We start from the raw sequence: 22,123 nt of genomic DNA, 5'->3' as shown, positions 1-22,123 counted from the left end.
AGGGAAAGAGATTGGAGAAGAAGGGGAAGGAGGCGGGGAAAAGAAAATCAGAAGCCTTGCTCTGATACCATATAGAAGTATTGAGTGAATGTATTTTTCATTAACAGAGAGCACAATCATATATAAGGAGCTCACGTAGGGTTTTCCCTAATCACACTTATTACAGAGAATCATTAACGAGATTGATTATGTACAGAATAGGAAACATGGTTATTCCTTGACAGAAAGTGTCTTACAAGCACAATGTGTCTTCAAGTGTAACTGATAAAACAAAATGTGCATCTAAATGTAAAAAAATCTTCTTAGACACCTAACATAGATATGGATTATTGCTTTCGGTCTATTTTAATATCCGAAAAGAGGTTTTATCCATGGACTAGTCTGGTCTCTTCCATAGGCCCGGGATATCCCATGTTAATAAAAAAAATATAACTATTTCTTACCGTAATATCCAACTAATGTAATTATAACAATTGGGCCATAATTGACTGTTTAAATGAACTAAGAAATAATCGCACACAAGACCTAAAAAATAGCAGTCTCATATATGTCGACATAACAGTTTTTTTTAAAAGAAAATATGTCGACATAACAGTTTTTCAGAATTTGAAACGAAATTACTGTTTCTTCCAAAATATCTTTTTTTGGGATTCCTCCACAATTTCTTATTTATCAATGTTAATGGTAGGGAAAATCCCTAATTTCTATTTTTCACATGAAACGATTGCAAATCTATACTATATTAAAAGGGATATATAATCATCAGAGAGGCCTTCCACGTCAGATTGAAAATTAAGGCCAATCAGGAAACTCTAAATCGACAAGTCACTAAAACAATATACACATCACCAAATCACTTTTTTCTCACGCCTTTTCAACCCTATGCCGTTTCCAATCTCTCCTTCGTCTTCTTCCCCTTAGTCTTCCTCTGCAGACCAACACTTTCACGGTTACAAATCTTTTATTCCTTATTAATCTTTTCAGCTTCCTTCTCTCTCCTTACTCACTATATAAGATTGCTAGATTCACAAAAAAAAAAATCCTTTCACTAGAACCAACAGAGCTCTTCATCACCTCCGGGGAAAACGAGTTGTTACCAACGTATACAGTTTTCTGGAAAAATAATTACTCCTTAATATTTGGTAAGTCACTCAACGCCTTGCTCCTGGTACGTACAAAGCATCATCTGTAAAGTGTGTTCTTAGGAGTTGTCTGTCTGTGATCTTTTTCTGTTTGATCTTTAATAATATTGTGAGTTTGTTAGGAACGAGTAAGAACAAGCAGTTGAAAGAATTGAGGGAGATGGAGGAGTTCGAGCTCCATCATTGGTGGAGCTTACGATTGAGGATTCGGAGTTTACGGTTAAAGTTTCCTACTTTTAATTCACGATTTCACTTCCTCTGTTTCAGATAGGTGGTTTCGTTTTTGAAAGCTCTTGATCTGGTGTTTAGGTTGTTGGACGTGTAAAAGAAAGAGATGAAGCTTTACAGGATAAGATTCATCATCTGGTTTGTCGGGTTTTCTAACTTTCAATCTCTGTTTTGATGATAAAACAATCCAAACCGAATGTGACCAATGAAGTTTCATTTTGTTTGCTTTGTTTTTTTTTAATGAAAGCTGTGGTCTTTTGTAGAGTTTGTTATTAGCTTTAAAGTTTTGGGTCTCTCTTTTTTTTGGACAACAAGTTTTGGGTCTCTAATTTCAAAATTTGCATTTACACAATTAATTGACCTCTAAACGCAAGAGAACCACACCGTTTGTTTTTTTGCCTTTCCTCTTACGCTTTCTACTTTATGTTTTTCATGGAACAACTGAAAATGGGCAAAGTGAGTTCAAGGAGATGTAATCTTGACACAATTTCAAGGTTCGCATAGCGCAAGAACGACGTTCTAGCAATCCCTGCTTCATCTGGTCATCACTTAGTCTTCTAATGCTATGACTCTAAGGTATTTCTTTTGCTTCAATCTTTGCGTGAAAATCGCATGTAGTGTAACTTGAGTCATCCTTGGTATCGTCCCGTTATCTAGAAAAGTTACTTTGTTTTTTTAAATTGATTTGTGTGATTGTGTAGTTTAAAATATTTTTAATCCTTAGCTCACATCTTCACCTTGGTATGTTGACGAGTTCGTAATATTGCTTTTTGTTTTGTTTTGTTTCTGTCAATGGTGTTTATATGTTACTGTCTACATTTGTTTCCCTGCAGCTAATGATGCCTTTGATGGTTCAATGACTGAACTGAAGAAAAAGAAGAAGTCAGTGAGTGTTTTAACATTGTACCTATTCGACTCTGGTGTTTTCATGAATATGTGCCTCGGTTTGGTTTGGTTTTTATGGGTAGGTTGAATCAAGCTCATTGAATGAAGAAAGTGTCACTGACGCAGAAGATTTGGATGGTATTCTTAAATTTCTTTCTTTGGTAATTATCTATTTCTAGCGGTAAACATTTTACAGAGGGAATACATTGCAGAGCATGCTAATGAAGAGGAAGAGGTGGAGTAAAATGTTTGGCAGCAGCAATGTCACCCCTGTGAGGGAAGTTAAATATATGATGAGGTAAGTATACATTTAGACGATTTTTTTTTTTGTATTAAAGCATCAGTTATTTGATCACGCACTCATTATCAAAAACGTTTTAGCAGCTTGATTTTTGATACCGGGACGTATATTTGCAGCTTTTTAGTAGAGTCTTTAACATTCTCCATGCAAACAATCCAAAGCTCGCTGGAGATGGGTGTTGTACAGTTATGAGGCCTCCTTAAGTTTTTTTGCGGGGGACAAAAAAAAACAATGTTTACCAATCACAAAATTATAATTTCTTCTCTCTTCTTTCAGTTCTAATGATTGGTTGTTATTTGAGTTGTTGTGATTTGTAGTAACGATGTTTAAAGGATGATAGAATCTAAGAAGTCAGTTTCGGAGATTAATTATGAAGTTGAGGGTGAGGATGGTAGTGAATATGTTTGTAGTTGATCTTTTAAAATTACGTTTCATTGTGTATTATTAAAATTCATGATGAAACCGGTGACTAAGAAGTTGAAATTTGTAGCAATAGTACAGATGGCTGATCTCTTGGTGTTCTTTATCTTTTAGTAAAACTGCTATGGAAATGATTAAAAGAGAGTGATTTTCTTCATCATTCTCTTTTTTTTTATACTTCCACAAAATATTTTATTCTCCACATGATTTAGATTCTTATTTTATAAATTTTCTATTTTGACATGTGACAATTCAAATAAAATTCATTTATTTAGCCATGATAATTGTGTTCAAACTCATTCCCAATTCTAAATTTACACATTTCTAACTTATTGAATATAATATGTTTACGCAGATAAATTATTAATAAAAATTAAAAGCAACAAATTAGTGTTAAATAAGCATAAGGAATTGCATTAATCTTTAATGATGCAACTAAATAAAATATAAAATATTCAGATATTTACTACATATAACTATGAAATAAATTTTTAAATATAATGAATAAAAATGGATATTAAATATCAATATAAAAAGAAGAGTAAGAAGAAAATAAAACATTAAAGAAAATAAATGCCAAACTAAAGAGGAAACAAACACATAAATTTATACGCAAATTTTATGCTACTTCAATATAGACGTGAATAAGTTTGAACCAAGTAATAAATGATGAATCCATTAATTCTTAAAAATAAATTATCAATCATAATGTTCAAACATCTTTAAAATACACATCAATATATGTATTTCTTTTTGAACAACACATCAATATATGTATATAATAATTAAAATGATATATGATTCTTGATATATTATGCATATAATAGTAATTTTTTTTACAAATGATAAAGAATGCATGCTAACATCGTATTTACATATCATTCAAATCACGCAAGCAACAATAATAATTCTAAATATACCCATCAAAATCTAAATACAAAACACAATTATTTATAGGCTTCGTCTTCAAGAATTACACACAAAAATATAAATAGAAAGATAAAAAATTACAAAGCAATGTTTTAATCATGAAATATATCCCATGTAACGTTTTTACATTTCTTCATATGAAATGCCAAAAGACAAATTTTATATAATTTCAAAGCATTTAAGAGTAAAAGTAATTTTATTTTGATTTTTGCTAATTAAATTTTCAAACAATACAGAAATTATTATTCACCTCAACATTCAGAACATCATATTATTCGTACTTTACCTTAGAAGGATCACATTAATCCAGTGAGAAGTTAATGGAAACACATATTGTATTAGAAGACTCAGGTCAAATTCAAAAAACAACAATATATACGATCAAAAAACTCAATCTATCTACATATGTTTTATTGGTTTAGAAATTTTCTTATTTATTAATTTATATTCATGAAAAATATTTTATATACACAAAATTATAAAGCAACTATTTTTTGTTATATTAAAAAGCTGACTTAAAAATAATATTTTTAATGTATTTTCCGCGCGTAGCGCGGAAAGAGACTCTAGTTATTACTAAAACCCGCCGGAAACCCTTGGTTAATCAAAAAAAAAATTTACTAATCAAATGCTGTATGTTTGCATGTTAGCAAAAAAAAAAAAATGCTGTATGTTTGCAATTATTTTTCATAGTTGTATATATCAAATTTTGTGTAAGTCATAAAAATCATAAAATTATCATTATGGACAATCATAGTACATAGATAGATTTGGAAGACTCGAAGTCAATGTAAACCAAATATATCTGTAAGAAACGCACAATAAGTTTTTATTACAACAACTATTAACATATGCGTAAATGAAGTGAGAAATAATCGTAGAAAAATCTAAATAATAGCAGTCTCAAAACAGTACTATTTTCAAAACTCAAAAACTAGAATATTTCCACCGCAATGTATCTTTAGTAATCAAGATTTTGTTTTAAAAGTCCCTAATATTTATTTCTATTTTTTCACCGAAAAACAACATATGCAAATGATTAGTAATACAGTTTTAATTATCATAATTTGATGACTTGATTATCCAAAAAAACAAAAAAAAAAGATATTTCTGTTAGTACTCGAAAAAGCGGAGAGATTGCATAACAGAAAAGATTCTCCTCTCTTGGCTGTCTTTATTCTTTTTCTCTCAGAGTCCTTTCTCGTCATTTTCTTTACTCCCCATAGACCAACAACCAGCACACGCACTCTGACGCTTTGTCTCATTCGTTTTCGTACAGAAACCCTAATTTCTCTCACCATTTCCGTCGTTTCCCTTTCCACATGGACAACAACAACGGCATCCAGAGGAGAAGAGCTATTGGGGAAGACGATCAGACAAGCAATCAACGCCGTCGAACTAACCCAGCGGTCATGGTGACGAACGAGCCTCAAAACGACGGCGTCCAGTCCGAAGATGACAACAACAATCGGAGCGGAAGAAGAGTTTGGGAAGACGATCGGGCAGCGAATCAAGTGGTGGTGATGAACGAGCCTCGAAACGACGGCGTACAGACTGGTGACGATGACGACGCACGCCTCCTTCCTCTTTCACTGAGTCTGCGACCACCAACATCCTACTCCTCTCAGATCTCGCCGCCGCCGCTTCGTCTAGCACCACCGTCGCCTGTCATGCAAACGCCACGTTACTTGATGACGCGGCCTTATTTCGCGACACCGCCGTCGTATCTGCTGTCATCGTCGCTCAGCTACTCGACACCACCGTACGCTCCGTCGTTTGATTTCCTCACTCCGGCAAGACCAGTAGCCACCGCGGTTGAGAGTACACGTCGGAGTTACAGATCGCAGTCAAGCCGTAACCGAAAAGAGGAAACAATCCCGCCGCCGTATCCATGGGCGACGAACAAACGTGGAACGATACAAAGCCTAGAGAATCTCGAATCGAAGCAGATCACCACCATCACGGGCGACGTACAATGCAAGCACTGTGATAAAGTGTATCAGATAAGTTACAATCTGAGGGAGAAGTTCTCCCAAGTAGAGAACGTCTTCGTGACGCGCAAGAGGCTCATGAGAGAACGAGCTCCCACGTTTTGGACTAACCCTGACCCGATGAGATGCGACCTTTGTGGCCGTGACAAGGCCGTCAAGCCGCTCATTGCTGAGCGGAAGAGTCAGATCAATTGGTTGTTTTTGCTTCTCGGACAGATGTTGGGTTACTGTACGTTGGAGCAGCTCAAGAATTTCTGCAAACACTCCAGGAGTCACCGCACCGGAGCTAAGGATCGTGTGCTTTACTTGACGTATCTCGGTCTTTGCAAGATGCTTGACCCTAACCGTGACCTCTTTAACCGTGAAACCTCTAGGTGGTAACTGGTAAGCTTGTTTCTATCTTTTTCTTCTACTTGGATTGTTGCTTTTTTAATTTCGTACATTTTATGTTAATAATTGGGTGAAAAATGCATGGATTTGATCCCTTTGTGGTTTCTTCGTTGTGTGTTATTTGGATTTTGACTTAATATATCTCATTTATATATATGATTTTAAGGGATTATAGTTGTACGATGTCTACAACTGCATGGATTATGATTTCTTTCTTCTAATTAAGTATCTCAACTTAAAAGCGTTTCTGATAAATTTTCATTTCCATTCTTGTGATTTGAACTCAGAATCTTATCGGTCTAACGATTTTATTTTAAGTAAATGTTTTTTTTTAACATTTAAGGAATAGTCTCTAAAAAGTTAATCTCTCAGTTCCTAAAAGATGTATATTCTGAAAAAAAAACAATTGTTTCAAAAAGATTCATTTTTTACTTTTTCAGTGTGATTTTATGAAAAATTGTAAGTTTCAAAAAAAATTAATGGTGTTATTGAATTTTTATTGGTTAAAAGTTATGAAAAATTGTTATTCACAAAAAACAATGCATATTTAATGACTTTTTTAATATATGTAAAAAATCTAAAATATGCATCTTTTAAAAACAGATGGAGTAATATCTTAGATAGTCTATACATTTTTCTCATCTCACTCGAAATTATATTGGGAAAATTATTTTTTTAGAGCAAAAAAATGGTAACTATGTCCCTTTATACTAATCTATACTATTTTATGTCCCATTAGACTAATTTTTTTCAAAATGACAGTAATGCCCTTAAAATTGTAATTTTTATTTTTTTTTCGTTTTTTTTTTCTTGTTCCTTTTCGTTTTTTTTAATTTTTTTTTTAAATATCGATTTTTTTTTTCAAAATATAAAAGTGAATATTCTCAAATATTTTGTTTCCATATTTTTAGGAACTGATTTCTTATCCGTAGAATACAACTAATATGTAGAAATCGGTTTCTACAGTTTTTTAGAATTATAGTAATGTTTAGATTTTGATTTCTACATGTTTTAGATTTATAGTAAATTTGTAGAAGTCGGTTTCTACGTGTTTTAGATTTATATTAATGTGTAGATTTTGATTTCTAAAGATTTTAGAACGATAGGTTAAGCGCGGAATGTGTATTCTAAATATTTTTAGAATACTCCTATTTACGTAGATCACGTATTCAAAACATTGTAGATTCAATGAAAAAAGTGGATTTTGTTTTCTACTTCGTAGAATGTCATTTCTACTTTATTTAGAACATAATATGAAATTTATAATTTTAACTTTTTTATAACTGGAAAAAAGATCACTAAGTTCGTATAGGTATTTTATCGAAAGTTACTATTTTTCCAAAAATTTTTTGTTTGTAAAACTATTTATTAAATTTATTTTCAAAAATATTAAAGGGTGTTATAAGAAAATATGATACAAAATATAGATTAGTCTAAAGGGACATAGTTACCATTTTTTTTGCTCTAAAAAAACAGTTTTCCCTATTATATTTTACTACATAATTTGTGGACAATCGGCCAATCTCTAAAAAGTTGTTATTTTCTCCAAAAAAATACTATGTCATAATAATATGATTAAATTTCCAGCAAAAGAAAAGAAGAAGAATAGACTGTAGATATGTGTATCATGGACATATTTAAATTTTCAGTCCACAGAAAAAGTAGTCAGCACAGCGAGTATTCACATTGCAAGGTTTGAAGTTAATTTTTCAAAAAGCTAATGTAATAGAATATTTAATAAATTTGAAAATTCCGACATAATAATTTTCGTTTGAAGAACTATTAATTAGACTTTAATTTCCAAATTTTAAATATCAAATCAATTTTTTTGTTATATAGTTTTTGAATTATTAAAATGCATGTTTGTAATGAAAGTGTTTTCATTCTCTTCAGCCCAACTTATGAAAATGGCTGCGTTATGATTTAAACAACAAAGGGCAATTGTCAATAAATAATATCACCTTTTGAAGTTTATGTCTCAAAACTAGCACTAGAAGGAGAAAGTCACAAAAATGACATTCAGTAAAGGGTAAAATATTCCTAATACCCTTAGTTTAAAATTAAATAAACAAACAAAAATAAAAAAAAATAAAATTAAAAAAAATTAAATTTTTTTTTTTTTATAGTTTCATATTATATGTTTTCAGATTCGAAATTTTTATAATTCTTTTTTTGAATTTTTTTTTCGAAATTTTTTTTTATTTTTTTCAAATTTTCTTTTTATAATTTAAAAATACTTTTTAAAACTGTTTTTAAAATTTTTATTTTTTATAAAATTTTAAACCCTAATTCCAAAACCCCACCCCCTTAACTCTAAACCCTAAGTTTGGATTAATTAACCCAAGGGGTATAAGTGTATATTTATCTCTTTAATGAAACCTATTTTTGTGACTTTGAGCTTTGAGTGCTACTTTGGGAACAAAAACTTGGTTTGGTGCTATCTTAGTCTTTTTGTCAACAACAAATGTGAGATCTTTTACATATTGGAAAATGAGAAAAAGACTAGGATAGCACCAAACCAAGTTTATGTTCCCAAAGTAGCACTCAAGGTTCAAAGTCACAAAAATAGGTTTCATTAAAGAGGTAAATATACACTTATACCCTTTGGGTTAATTAATCCAAACCTTAGGGTTTAGAATTAAGGGGTGGGGTTTTGGAATTGGGCAATTGTCAATAATAGCACCTTTTGAAGTTTATGTCTCAAAAATAGCACTAGAAGGAGAAAGTCACAAAAATGACATTCATTAAAGGGTAAAATATCTATAATACCCTTAGTTTAAAATTAAATAAACAAACTAAAATAAATAAATAAAAAATAAATAAAAATAAAAAAAAAAAAAATAAAAAATAATTTTTTTTTTTATAGTTTTAGATTATATGTTTTCAGATTCGAAATTTTTATAATTTTTTTTTAAAAAAAATTTCAAATTTTTTTTTTATTTTTTTTTCAGATTTTATTTTTATAATTTAAAAATACTTTTTGAAACTGTTTTTAAAATTTTTATTTTTTATTCTATTATTTATTATTTATAAAATTTTAAACCCTAATTCCAAAACCCCACCCCTTAACTCTAAACCCTAAGGTTTGGATTAATTAACCCTAAGGGTATAAGTGTACATTACCTCTTTAATGAAACCTATTTTTGTGACTTTGAGCCTTGAGTGCTACTTTGAGAACAAAAACTTGGTTTAGTGCTATTCTAGTCTTTTTCTCTTTTGGAATTAGAGTTTAAAATTTTATAAAAAAAAATATAAAATAAAAAATAAAAAATTTTAAAACAGTTTTAAAAAGTATTTTTAAATTATAAAAAGAAAATTTGAAAAAAAAAATAAAAAAAAAAATTCGAAAAAAAAATTATAAAAATTTCGAATCTGAAAACATATAATCTGAAACTATAAAAAAAAAATCTTTTTTTCATTTTTTTAATTTTTATTTTATTTATTTTTATTTATTTTTGTTTGTTTATTTAATTTTAAACCAAGGGTATTAGGGATATTTTACCCTTTAATGAATGTCATTTTTGTGACTTTCTCCTTCTAGTGCTATTTTTGAGACATAAACTTCAAAAGATGCTATTATTGACAATTGCCCTTGGAAAAATGACACCGTATATCATAATTTTATTCTTTGATAAAAGCTTTCATCCAAGGCCGGCCATAATTCATGCATGAATCTATTATACAGCCACATTGTTCATAAGCGAACCGAATAATCTCAATTACATTATCCCTCGTCGAACCTTTTAGTATCTTTACGTATTTACCCCTTTTAAATATCCTTCGCAACGGACAAAAGGATTAAACCAGAGAGAGAGAGAGAGAGAGGAATGGCGACGTCACAATGAGCCTTCAAACCCTTTCCATGGCTTCTTCTTCTTCCTCCTCCTACACCGAGCCACGAATTCCAGTTTATAATTTATACACTCACATTTCCGTCGTTCGTGGATCGAGATTTTGAGTCCGTCTTCACGCAGATCGGATCGCGAAAGTTTCCTTTTCTGATCGGAGATGGAGGCATTGACGGAGCTTTGCGACATAATAGCGGAGAATCCAAAGCAATTCTCGGAGAAATTAGCTTGGATATGCGGCCGTTGTCCCCAAACCGAATGGCTCCTCGCCGAATCCCCCAGAGTTTCTCGAAGCCATCTCAACGCCGTATTAGCCGTTGCTCGCATCATCTCTAAGAATCCGGAATCAACCGACACTCGCGCCAAATCTGTCGCGACGGACTTCCTCAGCAGCGCTGTTCCCGCGTCCTTCCGCCGCTCCTTCTGGCCGCATTCCTTCCCTTCCCACTCCATCTCTGCCTTCTATTCCGATTTCTTGACCTACCTTTCGTGTGCGGCCCATCTATCGCCCGAGTTCGCCACCGAGGTTGCTAGGTTTACAGGGGAGGTCGTGATAGCCGCCACGAGCTGCCGCGAGAGCGATGGTGGTGATCCGTCGATTTCCAAGGCTTTCTTGGTCGCGCTCTCTCAGAATTTCCCCTCGATTCTTCAGTCTGATGGCGATAAGTTGATAACAATGCTGCTCGATCAGTTTGTTGTGAGCCCCTCCCCCAAGGAACACCAGCGCCAGCAGAACTCGGACGAGACTTCTTCCGCCCACAGCTCTGCCCAAACTGAGGAGTCTAGTCCTGCCTCCACCGTCTCCTCTATGAGTTCCTCGGTGGTGGTTAATGGGGGTAGTATCGTGTGGAAGAGTGGTGTTGATCAGCTGAGTTTCGGATTTAGCGAAGGGAGTGGTGGCTCTAACCCTGTGTTTACACAACAAGTCGCTTCTTTTGAGGATGAATCCATCGAGAGCTTGGAGATGCAAGAGATTTCCTTTAGACTCATCACTCATATTTTGGATAAAGTCAAAATTGATTCTAAACTTCTGGATCAAGTGAGCTTTATAGCCAAGAAGCAGCTCCAGTCCATGTCTGCATTTCTCAAGGTATCTCTTTTCTCGCCTTATAAATTTAGGGCCCCCTTATTAGACCAGATTTCTTGGTGAAGTAAAAATTTGGCATCTTTTCACGAGGGTTGGCATGACCGGTGGATCTTTAGTGGAGTATGGATTTCGTTTTCTTGGAAGAGATGATGATTCTGTTTTTGCCTTCTGTTTTTACAGTCAAGAAAGCGAGATTGGAACGAACAAGGCCCGGTTCTGAAAACTAGAGTCAATGCCAAACTGTCTGTTTATCACGCTGCAGCGAAAATGAAAATCAAGAGCCTAGTGTCTCTCGAAACAGATGGAAAAACTTCTAAGAGGTTGGTCCTGGAGACTCTTGCACTGCTATTAGATGCTGCAGATGCCTGCTTGACATCTGTTTGGCGGAAAATGAAGGCCTGTGAAGAGCTGTTCGGTTCTCTTCTTTCTGGGATTGCAAAGATTGCAGTGGCACGAGGAGGGCAGCCACTTCGTGTGTTGCTCATCCGACTTAAACCATTGGTACTGGCTGTCTGTTCACAGGTAATTAAAAAAAACAAAATCAAACTTGCAGCATTTTCTACTATACTGCGCCTGGAGCTCTATAGAAGCATAATCGAACACATCCTGTCACAAGTTTGGACAGATACTATAGTTCGTTTTAAGTTAAATTACTGAAAAACGTTTCTATGTATTTCTAATTGTTTGTTGGACCAGCCTGATACTTGGGCGAGCAATCAAGGGGCTATGATTGAGAGCATATTCAAGACTAGTTGTGAGATTATTGAATCTGGCTGGGACAAGGACCGAGCTCCAGTGGATACCTTCATTATGGGGTTAGCGTCAAGTATTCGTGAAAGAAATGATTATGAAGAACAGGTAACTCTAGTCCTTGCTCCTAACGTGGAGAAAATCAATTTTACCTTGCCTTTTAGCTGGTTTATCTACATTCCTTATGTTTCATTGTTATTTTACCTTTCCACTAAGTCTCATAATTTGGTGTCCAGGTTGATAAAGAAAAGCATGTGCCTGCTGTGCAGCTAAATGTGATACGGCTGCTTGCTGATCTCAATGTTGCTGTAAAGAAACCCGACGTAGCAGACATGATTTTACCACTTTTTATTGAAAGCCTGGAAGAGGGTGATGCTTCGACTCCTAGCTTTTTACGACTCCAAGTATGGTTCCATTTTGTACTATAATATACTGTATTTATCGAACTTTATATCTTTATATTTCTTTTGACATATTTATTTATGCATCTTTGCCAATTTTGTGCAGCTTCTTGATGCTGTTTCTCGCATAGCAACATTAGGGTTTGAGAAGTCTTACCGTGAGACAGTAGTTCTGATGACCAGAAGTTACTTGAGCAAACTGTCTAGTGTAGGAGCTGTAGAAAGCAAAACATCAGCACCAGAAGCCACTACTGAGCGTGTAGAGGTAAGTTACTGTGCATGTTTTTGGTTTTAACTATTACACTGATTCTTACAGATCCAGTTGTGTTGTAGACTCTTCCTGCAGGTTTTCTTACAATTGCCAGTGGTCTTACGGATACAAAATTGCGATCGGACTACCGCCATCGTTTGCTTTCATTATGCTCAGATGTAGGCCTGGCTGCTGAGTCCAAAAGTGGCGGGTATATCATCTTAGCTTGTATAAATACAGAGTTTTTTCACTGTTTATGGTTAGTCTAATAAAGTATTTGTACATAAGAAAATCTGTACAAATTACGAGAAATCTGCTGGCCTATACGCTCCTAGCAAGGGCTAAGTATTGCATGAGGGATGATCAATGTTATGGTCATGCTGTTAACATCATAGATAAAATAATCATTTTTCACTCAACAATTTTCCTAAAAGCTTAGAATAATTGGACAATATCCACTTCATGTTTCTCCACCTCAAAAGTTTTTTTTGTTCTTCATATTGACTGGAATAGTTATACAGTGTTTCCTTTTCTTCCAGGAGTGGTGTAGATTTTTTAGGGCCTCTTCTTCCTGCTGTGGCGGAGATATGTTCGGATTTTGATCCCACTTTGGATGTGGAACCCTCACTTTTGAAGCTTTTCCGTAATCTTTGGTTCTATATTGCCCTTTTTGGTCTAGCACCTCCTATTTTGAAAGCTCCAACACCAGCTGTAAAGTCAACCTCCAATTCAGCGAACAGTTCGGGAAGCATGAGTGGCTTGCAAGCTGTGGGAGGGCCTTACATGTGGAATACTCAGTGGGCTCTTGCTGTTCAGCGGATTTCTCAAGGCACTCCCCCCCTTGTAAGTCAGTCTAGAAGGTCATTTTTAGAGTTTAATTTATGGTTCACCCTATTATAAGCCTTTTAAATATTGGGTCTACATCTCCCAGGAGATCCTTTTGCTCTTTAATATAATTTTAATTATTTGAGCATTGCTCTTTAATATAATTTTAACTATTTGAGCATTGCTCTTTGTAGGTTGTTAGTTCTGTAAAATGGCTTGAAGACGAATTAGAACTCAACGCCCTTCATAATCCTGGTAGTCGTCGAGGAAATGGAAATGAGAAAGTAGCTTCAACACAGAGACTTGCTCTTTCAACTGCCTTAGGTGGCCGAGTTGACGTTGCAGCAATGAACACCATATCTGGTAAAACAAACAAGGAGTTATTGTTCCATATCTGCTTGATGGATTTTAGTGTGGCTATCTTAGATACTTAGAATTTCTCTCTTTCTTTAAATTCTTTCAGGAGTGAAGGCTACCTATTTGCTTGCTGTTGCGTTATTAGAAATCATACGCTTTATTAGCAACGGGGGTATCCTTAACGGTGACTCAAGTGTATCTGCTTCTAGAAGTGCCTTCAGCTGTGTCTTCGAATATCTGAAAACTCCAAATCTTACTCCTGCTGTTTCCCAGTGTTTGACGGCAATTGTGCATAGATCCTTTGAAACAGCTGTCTCATGGCTGGTATGTAAATACCTGGTCGTACTGTTTGAGCTCATCTTTGGCCAAGTGTTTTTTGGTTGCAACTCTATTGCATTCATTCCTTCTACCCCTTTGTATATGCATTTTCGTCTTTTTGTCACCAACACCAGCTCTGCCTTTCTGTTTTCTTACTGCTTCTTCACTTAAAAAGTTCCAACAGTATAATGTTACCAATTTTCATCTGGTTTCAGGAAGATCGAATATCTCATACTGGGAAAGATGCTCTTAATAGAGAACTGACAACCTATGCACATGCTTGTTTCCTCATAAAGAGTATGTCACAGAGAGATGAACACGTTCGAGATATCTCTGTGAACCTATTGACTCAGCTACGGGACAAGTTTCCCCAGGTAAATGGGTGTACATTTTCTGGTTTCTTTTTCTGTTTCTGAGTCAAAATTTTCTTGTTTTTTCTCTTTCTTTTGATCTCTAACATATGATCAATTTCCTCATATACACCAGTGGTGTAGTCTGTTTTTAATGTGGATTTTCAAGTATTTTGTGATTTCTGTTTCAACGTTTATCATATATATATTTAACTGTTTAATGTCCTCTACATATTCCTCTCCGTTGTACAGCCAGTAGTTTATTTTTCTCCCTCAGTTTCTTTTATTACTGCATTTTGCTACTGTTCCTGACTTTCTGTGTTTGCCTTCTGTATGTGTGCTGTATGTTTGCCTTTTGCCTTCTTCAACTGTTCTTTAGGAATTTTTCCATCTGCTACGTTGTTGACTGACAATGAGAAAATGCAGGTCCTCTGGCATTCGTCGTGTCTGGACAGTTTACTGTTTTCTGTTCATAATAATACACCTTCAACAGTTGTCAATGATCCCGCTTGGACTGCTGCTGTTCGATCCTTATACCAGAAAGTTGTTCGAGAATGGATCATAATATCGCTTTCATATGCTCCATGTACCAGTCAGGGTTTGCTTCAGGTTTCCTTCTTTTTACCAACTCATACTGTCTTCTATTTGCACATTCAAATTTCCTTTTTAAGACAGCTTTCTATTTCTCCAATTCAATCTGTTAGTTTGACATTTTCAAACAGAGACCTAATGTGGAGATATAATTCCTGTCTATGTTCTATTGCAGTGGCATGTTTTACTTCCTTCTACTGTCTTATTATTTCTGTACCATGGTCCCTTTTACATTTACAGTTTCTTACGTTAGTTTCTGAGATTGTCATGAGCCTGTTCTTGGTCCACGTACAAACTCTTAATTGCTTTGGACCTAGGGGCTTAAGTTATTGTTCTATGGATTAATTTTGCAAATATTCTCATTGCAGGGATCTTTTCAGTGATTTATGCTTATTTTGAATTGTTCTTGCAATTTCCTTTTGAGTTAATAGTGTTTCACGTTACTTCTCTGGTTTTTAATATGCACCTCAGGATAAGCTGTGTAAGGCAAACACATGGCAGCGAGCACAAACTACAACTGACGTCGTTTCTCTTTTATCTGAGATAATGATTGGAACTGGGAAAAATGAAATTTGGTCTGGTATAAGAACTGCAAATATTCCAGCGGTGATGGCTGCAGCAGCTGCAGCATCAGGGGCAAACGTAAAAGTTTCTGAATCCTTTAACTTGGAGGTACTTGGTACTGGTGTTGTCAGTGCAACGGTAAAGTGCAACCATGCTGGAGAAATTGCTGGCATGCGAAGGTTGTACAACAGTATTGGTGGCTTTCAATCTAGCTCGACGCCTAGTGGTTTTGGTGGTGGCCTTCAAAGATTAATATCTGGGGCATTTTCCCAGGCACCACAACCAGAGGATGACTCATTTAATGAGATGTTAATTGCGCGGTTTGTGCGTCTCCTTCAGCAATTTGTTAATACTGCTGAAAAAGGCGGAGAGGTGGACAAGTCGCAATTCCGAGAAACTTGTTCTCAAGCAACCGCACTACTTCTGTCAAACCTGGTAAGGTTTTCTAATCAAAAGTATAGATGGGTGGAGGAGCACATATGTGGGTATCAACCAGCTACTATGTGTTGTACATTCTAATCTCTCTTATTGTTGCATCAGGGGGCTGAGTCAAAAACAAATGTGGAAGGCTTTTCTCAATTACTGCGTCTCCTTTGTTGGTGTCCAGCTTATATATCTACTCCAGATGCTATGGAAACTGGAATTTTTATTTGGACCTGGTTGGTTTCTGCTGCTCCTCAACTGGTATCTCTTGTCCTTGCCGAGCTTGTTGATGCATGGATATGGACAATTGATACAAAGCGAGGACTCTTTGCGTCTGATGTGCGGTACTCTGGCCCAGCTGCAAAATTAAGGCCCCATCTTGCCCCTGGGGAACCAGAAGAATCACCTGAAAGTGATCCTGTTGACCAAATAGTCGCGCACAGACTATGGCTTGGATTTTTAATTGACCGTTTTGAGGTTAGGATTTATCTCTATACTTTCTCTTATAAAGAAGGAACATGTAGGTGGTTCACCTCAATTCTTATAGTCATTCGTTAAGTCAGTCTAGAGTGTTACTAGTGCTGACTTGCGTTAGTATACTAGTTAAATCGAATATCTCTATCTATGAAAGACCTCAGGTGTCAAAATTGTGGTCTTGGAGTGATTTTGTTTCAGTTGAGAATTTGCTAACTGATCAATAAGGAATCATAGAAGGATATTTGAGTGAGTTTCTTATCCAATGCCTCTTTAGGTTGTTCGACATAATAGCACGGAGCAACTATTGCTGCTTGGTAGGATGTTACAACGGAGTACAGACCTTGACTGGTGCTTTACTCGCCACCCTGCTGCTGCTGGTACCTTTTTCTCTTTAATGCTCCTTGGACTGAAGTTCTGCTCATGCCAAACACAAGGCAATATGCAGAAATTTAGATCTGGGCTTCAGCTATTGGAAGATCGAATATACAGGTTATCTTTTGCTAATTCCTTCATATGAAGCATTGAGTGTTGCACCATACATCTTTGATATGGCGGCAAACATTTTTTTTTTTCTTTACTTTCTTTTCTTGACTATGTACTAATGTTCATTGGCTCTCTAAGTGTTTTGTCCACCTTAGGATTTAACATGAACTGCCTTTGCACAATGCATGAACTGTCCGGGCTATTGTCTGTTATTTTTATGGTCATTTAACATGGCAGTTTTATTATCTCTAAGTTGAGTTTAAAATTTCCAATGTTGCTTAGGTCGATTTTATCATCTCTGTTTTACCTTTGTTTTATTTTTGTGCACGTCAATAACAAATGACGTCTTTTCTACTTGTTCCAGGACTTCTTTAGGCTGGTTTGCTCATCAGCCAGAGTGGTATGATGTAAACATTCCGAATTTTTGTCAAAGCGAGGCTCTATCTGTTTCAGTTTTTGTTCACTTTTTGTCAAGCGAGCTATCAGATTCAAGTCAATCTGATTCCAAAGGAAAACCTCGTGAAAGTGGAAACTTGATTGATGTGGTACAGTAACCATCTATGATTTTTCTACTTTCACCGGGTAACAGTTTTCTGCAAGATATGATGTTTATTTTGGCTGCATGTCTACAGACTGATCACTATCATCCCGTCTGGGGTGAGATGGACAACTACACAGTGGGAAAAGAAAAAAGGAAGCAGTTGCTTTTAATGCTCTGCCAGCATGAAGCTGACAGGCTTGACGTATGGGCACAACCTATTAGTTCAAAGTAAAACTTGGTTTCCTTTCATGACGCTTTCGCTTCTAACTTGTTTTCTTTGACGTACATTTTTGATAGTCTTCCAATTGGCAACGTATTTACAGGGACAGTCCATATTCGCGGCTGAAAATAAGCTCTGAAAAATGGACCGAACATGCTAAAACCGCCTTTTCAGTGGACCCTCGCATTGCTATATCTGTCGCTTCAAGATTTCCGGCAAATGCTGCTGTGAAATCCGAAGTCACTCAGCTTGTTCAGGTATGAATTTACAGATGCTACTCTAAGACTGTAGAAAGACGGATCTTTTAGGATTTTATAGTTTGAGGGATAATACGGTACCTCTGGTGTTAAGTTTACTTGAGCTGGTGTTGCACCATCCCACAAAACCAGTGAGGCATGGTGCAACTGGAAAAAAGTCGGCCATGGTACTTCCAGTTGAATATTTTATTGAAGGGAATGTAGTTTTCTTTTATTTGAATGACTGATGTTATATGAGCTTTCTCACTGGAACTCTTTCATGCAGACACATATTGTAGATCTCCGTACAATTCCTGAGGCATTGCCGTACTTTGTTACACCCAAAAATGTTGAAGAGGACTCAGTGCTGTTGCAGCAGCTACCACACTGGGCTGCTTGTTCAATTACACAGGCTCTCGAATTCCTCACTCCTGCTTATAAAGGGCATCCACGTGTCATGGCATATGTCCTAAGAGTTCTGGAGTCCTACCCTCCTGAACGAGTTACTTTCTTCATGCCGCAGTTGGTGCAGTCTCTGCGCTATGATGAAGGGGTAAGTCTTATCTACAATATATTTCTGTCTCCCCCTTCCTCTTTCACTCTAAGCATTTTGGGGACTAAACTATTTAAACTATATCATTCAGCTTGTGTGTATTTGGAGTACTGCACCATTTCCTAGAATAATTTATCCAACCATGGTGCTTAAAAAGGATTACCATCAAAACCTTTGTGTGTTGGTCTTTATCTAAACTGACTATTTTCCTATTATTAGATTAGTATTGGATTATCTACCTCACCTTTTCGGAAACCATGTCTAGTCATTTGTTTAATTGGGCCCTTTGATTGCTTGCGGTTTTTCTTGTCGCAGTATCCTCAAACTCTACGGAAATTACACCTCTAGTGGGGCTGGATATTGTGTGATGCCTTGCTTGAGTTCTTTCCCTTTTCCTGGTTTCTAAGATGTTTAACATTTTCATATTGTTAAATGCAGAGGTTGGTTGAAGGGTATCTTCTTCGAGCTACCCAAAGAAGCGACATATTTGCCCATATTCTCATTTGGCATTTGCAGGTATGTTTAACATAGTGACATTGCAAGATGTTAATTTTGCTTGAAATTTTTGCGGAGATTTGTTAATTTTAAAATATTTCTTATAATGCAGGGTGAGGCTGTTCAGGAAACACCAAAGGAGGGTTCTATAGATAAGGTTTTGCCCATTATTATATTTTCTACTTATATTTCATTGGTCTTTGTTTCTACGTGGAGTCAGCATCTTACACTGGTTGGCTAGTGGAGTATCTATATTACTGCTGATATATTGCTTAAAAATCGTCCACACTATTAAAAAGCGTTGCCATCTAGTACAATGTACTGGCCATAATTGTGCAAAACAGTATTTCGAGTTGCAATATATGGTGACCTGCAGAAAACATCTGCAAAGTCCTCTGGTTAGGTTATTCTTCACACGTTATACGAAGCAGCAAATATTCTCGATTTGGCACTTTGACCGCTGCTTATAAGCACATAACTCCAAGATCTCTAAAATGGGTTGCATGACTGATCATAGCCCTGTATTAGCATGAGATTGTTCCTGGATAGTATATTTTGGAAAAAGATGTAGTGAGACGGATAGTAGGTTGTTTGGACAGAGATGGTGGTAGAAACTTTGTTCTATAGCTGTGAACTGGTCGGCTGTAAAACTCTGAGCTCACCTGTTACTTTCTTCCGAATAATTACAGAATGCAGCATTCCAAGAAATTTTGCCGGAGGTTCGGCAGCATATCATTGATGGTTTCACTCCCAGTGCTTTGGACATGTTCACTAGAGAGTTTGACTTCTTTGACAAGGTTACATCTATATCCGGGGTGCTATTTCCTCTTCCAAAAGAAGAACGCAGAGCGGGTATCAGGAGGTAGAATTGTTATCTTAAATCATATCATGTTATGGATGGGTCTGCATGTGTTAGAAGCAAGATTAATCTAATACTTATCTATGGCAGGGAGTTGGAGAAAATTGAAATGCAAGGAGATGACCTTTATTTGCCAACTGCTCCTAACAAGCTTGTAAGGGGTATCCGTGTAGACAGTGGGATACCCTTACAATCAGCTGCCAAAGTCCCTATCATGATTACTTTTAACGTTGTTGATCGTGATGGTGACCATAGTGATGTAAAACCGCAGGCTTGCATTTTCAAGGTAAGACCTTGTATGATTTCATACAATTCATTTTTCTAAATTTGTAGGCCGACAGAAACCTATTGTACTGTCATGTGTTTCTTGATTCGTATAGTATTTGCAAAATACCCAAAAGGATAAATCTGTTTGCTGTCAGTCTGATTCTCTCTTGTATTCAGGTCGGAGATGATTGCCGACAAGATGTTCTTGCGCTTCAAGTGATATCTCTTCTTAGAGACATATTTCAAGCGGTTGGTCTTAATCTTTATGTTTTTCCATATGGAGTACTCCCAACTGGCGACGAGAGAGGAATAATTGAGGTAAACTCGGCTAAAATGTGTTTGTCTGAAACTTATTTCTCTTGCTGGTTAAACTAGATATGGTGGCATCAGAAAATTTCACACCTCTTTTCTTTCCTTTATCAACAGGTAGTGCCTAATACACGAAGCAGAAGTCAAATGGGTGAAACAACGGACGGGGGTTTGTATGAGATTTTTCAACAAGACTATGGACCAGTCGGTTCAGCCACCTTTGAAACAGCACGAGAGAACTTCCTCATCAGCAGTGCCGGTTATGCTGTGGCTAGTCTTTTACTCCAACCCAAAGACAGACACAACGGAAATCTCCTCTTTGACGAGTATGTTTCCTCTCCTGCGGTCTCCTTTTGTTCTTTTCAGTTGGTGATATGGACATTACAATGTGTGTTATGGTAATGTAGCGTGGGAAGACTTGTCCACATCGACTTTGGTTTCATATTGGAAACTTCACCTGGTGGAAACATGAGGTTCGAGAGCGCTCACTTCAAACTGAGTCACGAAATGACTCAGTTGCTAGATCCCTCAGGTGTTATGAAAAGCAAAACATGGCATCAATTTGTGAGGTAACTTTCTCGAATCCTCCTATCTGTCCTTATAACATGTTTGTTCTGAGAGATACATGTATTTTCTTGTCTGCATAAAAAGCTTGTGCGTGAAAGGATACTTAGCTGCTCGCCGGTACATGGATGGAATCATAAGTACGGTGCAAATGATGCTAGAGAGTGGATTGCCTTGCTTTAGCAGAGGAGATCCAATTGGAAATCTGAGGAAAAGATTTCACCCAGAGATGAGTGAACGCGAAGCTGCACATTTCATGATCCATGTTTGTACCGATGCGTATAACAAGTGGACTACTGCTGGATACGACTTGATTCAGTATCTGCAACAAGGCATCGAGAAGTAACCAGAGTTGCATAATTTGCAGGTAAAATTCATCAGAATTATCTTTTCATTTACTTGTTTGCTAATTCTTGTTTCTCTCCTCCCCTCTCTTCGAATCTTTCCAATGGTAGTTTATTTTAAGGTGAACATTTGAGTTTCTTGTTTTTTTCTTTGGTTTCTTAAGGTTTTGACTTTTGATATGACCAAAAAAAGGTTGGTGTGGGAGTTTTCGATAACTTGAGGTGCAAGCTTGATTCTTTGTAACGAAAACTCATTTTACGTATTCAGTATTCACATCGTCCTGTTTGGAGCAGACCCATTTTGTTATTTCCCTAATGAGACGATCTCGAAAATGATGTTGTAAAAAGATACTCCCTCTGTACAAAATACATGAAGTTTTAGGTTGGACACAAATATTAAGAAACTTGTTTTTTATCTAAAAAGTATCACTAAAATATAAATTAAAAATTATTCAACCAATTACAAAACATATTACAAAATATAATTGGTTACACAGTTTTTGATAAAGTTAAAAGATACTTTGAAATATGAAAATATCATCTATTTTGAAACATCAAAAACTCTCTAAAACATATCTATTTTGAAACGGAGGGAGTATGATATTATTAACATGTGTTGGCTTGTAAGAGGAAAAAGAATCGATTCTTTCCAAACCCTAATCAGTAATCACCACTAACGAGGATCTTCATCAAGCTTTCTCACCTCTCCTCTTGTCTTCTTTTA

The 22,123-nt window shown here is 35.9% G+C and overlaps 2 protein-coding genes across 14 annotated transcripts; both read left to right on the top strand.

Moving 5' to 3' along the window:
- Window positions 1-903: 903 nt before the first annotated feature.
- LOC103868656 lies at window positions 904-7,124 on the top strand. Of its 10 annotated transcripts, none has more exons than XM_033292192.1 (7): window positions 904-1,142; window positions 1,265-1,328; window positions 1,452-1,946; window positions 2,204-2,252; window positions 2,339-2,393; window positions 2,468-2,553; window positions 2,673-7,124. In XM_033292192.1, the coding sequence occupies exon 7, from the start codon at window positions 5,229-5,231 to the stop codon at window positions 6,276-6,278; it is 1,050 nt and encodes a 349-aa protein (XP_033148083.1). In that variant the 5' UTR covers window positions 904-1,142; window positions 1,265-1,328; window positions 1,452-1,946; window positions 2,204-2,252; window positions 2,339-2,393; window positions 2,468-2,553; window positions 2,673-5,228; the 3' UTR covers window positions 6,279-7,124. The 10 variants fall into 10 exon arrangements, with proteins under 10 accessions (XP_033148083.1, XP_033148079.1, XP_033148082.1 ...); XM_033292188.1 differs by having other exon boundaries at window positions 1,265-1,361; XM_033292191.1 differs by having other exon boundaries at window positions 1,265-1,361; window positions 2,640-7,124.
- A 2,938-nt stretch (window positions 7,125-10,062) lies between these two features.
- LOC103868655 (phosphatidylinositol 4-kinase alpha 1) lies at window positions 10,063-22,059 on the top strand. Of its 4 annotated transcripts, XR_004458614.1 has the most exons (28): window positions 10,296-11,225; window positions 11,403-11,744; window positions 11,919-12,080; window positions 12,209-12,376; window positions 12,480-12,638; window positions 12,707-12,834; window positions 13,163-13,466; window positions 13,643-13,811; window positions 13,912-14,129; window positions 14,339-14,497; window positions 14,900-15,082; window positions 15,536-16,063; window positions 16,169-16,528; window positions 16,803-17,017; window positions 17,376-17,556; window positions 17,644-17,780; window positions 17,876-18,029; window positions 18,295-18,561; window positions 19,000-19,077; window positions 19,169-19,213; window positions 19,746-19,918; window positions 20,006-20,201; window positions 20,360-20,500; window positions 20,609-20,817; window positions 20,899-21,060; window positions 21,143-21,422; window positions 21,564-21,748; window positions 21,996-22,059. XR_004458614.1 is itself a non-coding variant. In XM_018659144.2 (27 exons), the coding sequence occupies exons 1-26, from the start codon at window positions 10,296-10,298 to the stop codon at window positions 21,399-21,401; spliced, it is 6,027 nt and encodes a 2,008-aa protein (XP_018514660.2). In that variant the 3' UTR covers window positions 21,402-21,422; window positions 21,593-21,822. The 4 variants fall into 4 exon arrangements, 3 of the variants coding, with proteins under 3 accessions (XP_009144984.2, XP_018514660.2, XP_009144985.2); XM_018659144.2 differs by lacking the exon at window positions 21,996-22,059 and having other exon boundaries at window positions 21,593-21,822; XM_009146737.3 differs by lacking the exon at window positions 21,996-22,059 and having other exon boundaries at window positions 21,564-21,822.
- The last annotated feature ends 64 nt before the right edge of the window (window positions 22,060-22,123 follow it).

This window comes from Brassica rapa, chromosome A05 (genome assembly GCF_000309985.2).
Source record: "Brassica rapa cultivar Chiifu-401-42 chromosome A05, CAAS_Brap_v3.01, whole genome shotgun sequence".
Classification (NCBI taxonomy): domain Eukaryota; kingdom Viridiplantae; phylum Streptophyta; class Magnoliopsida; order Brassicales; family Brassicaceae; genus Brassica; species Brassica rapa.
Note: the sequence above shows the minus strand (reverse complement) of the source record. Positions and strands in the feature narration are given on the sequence as shown.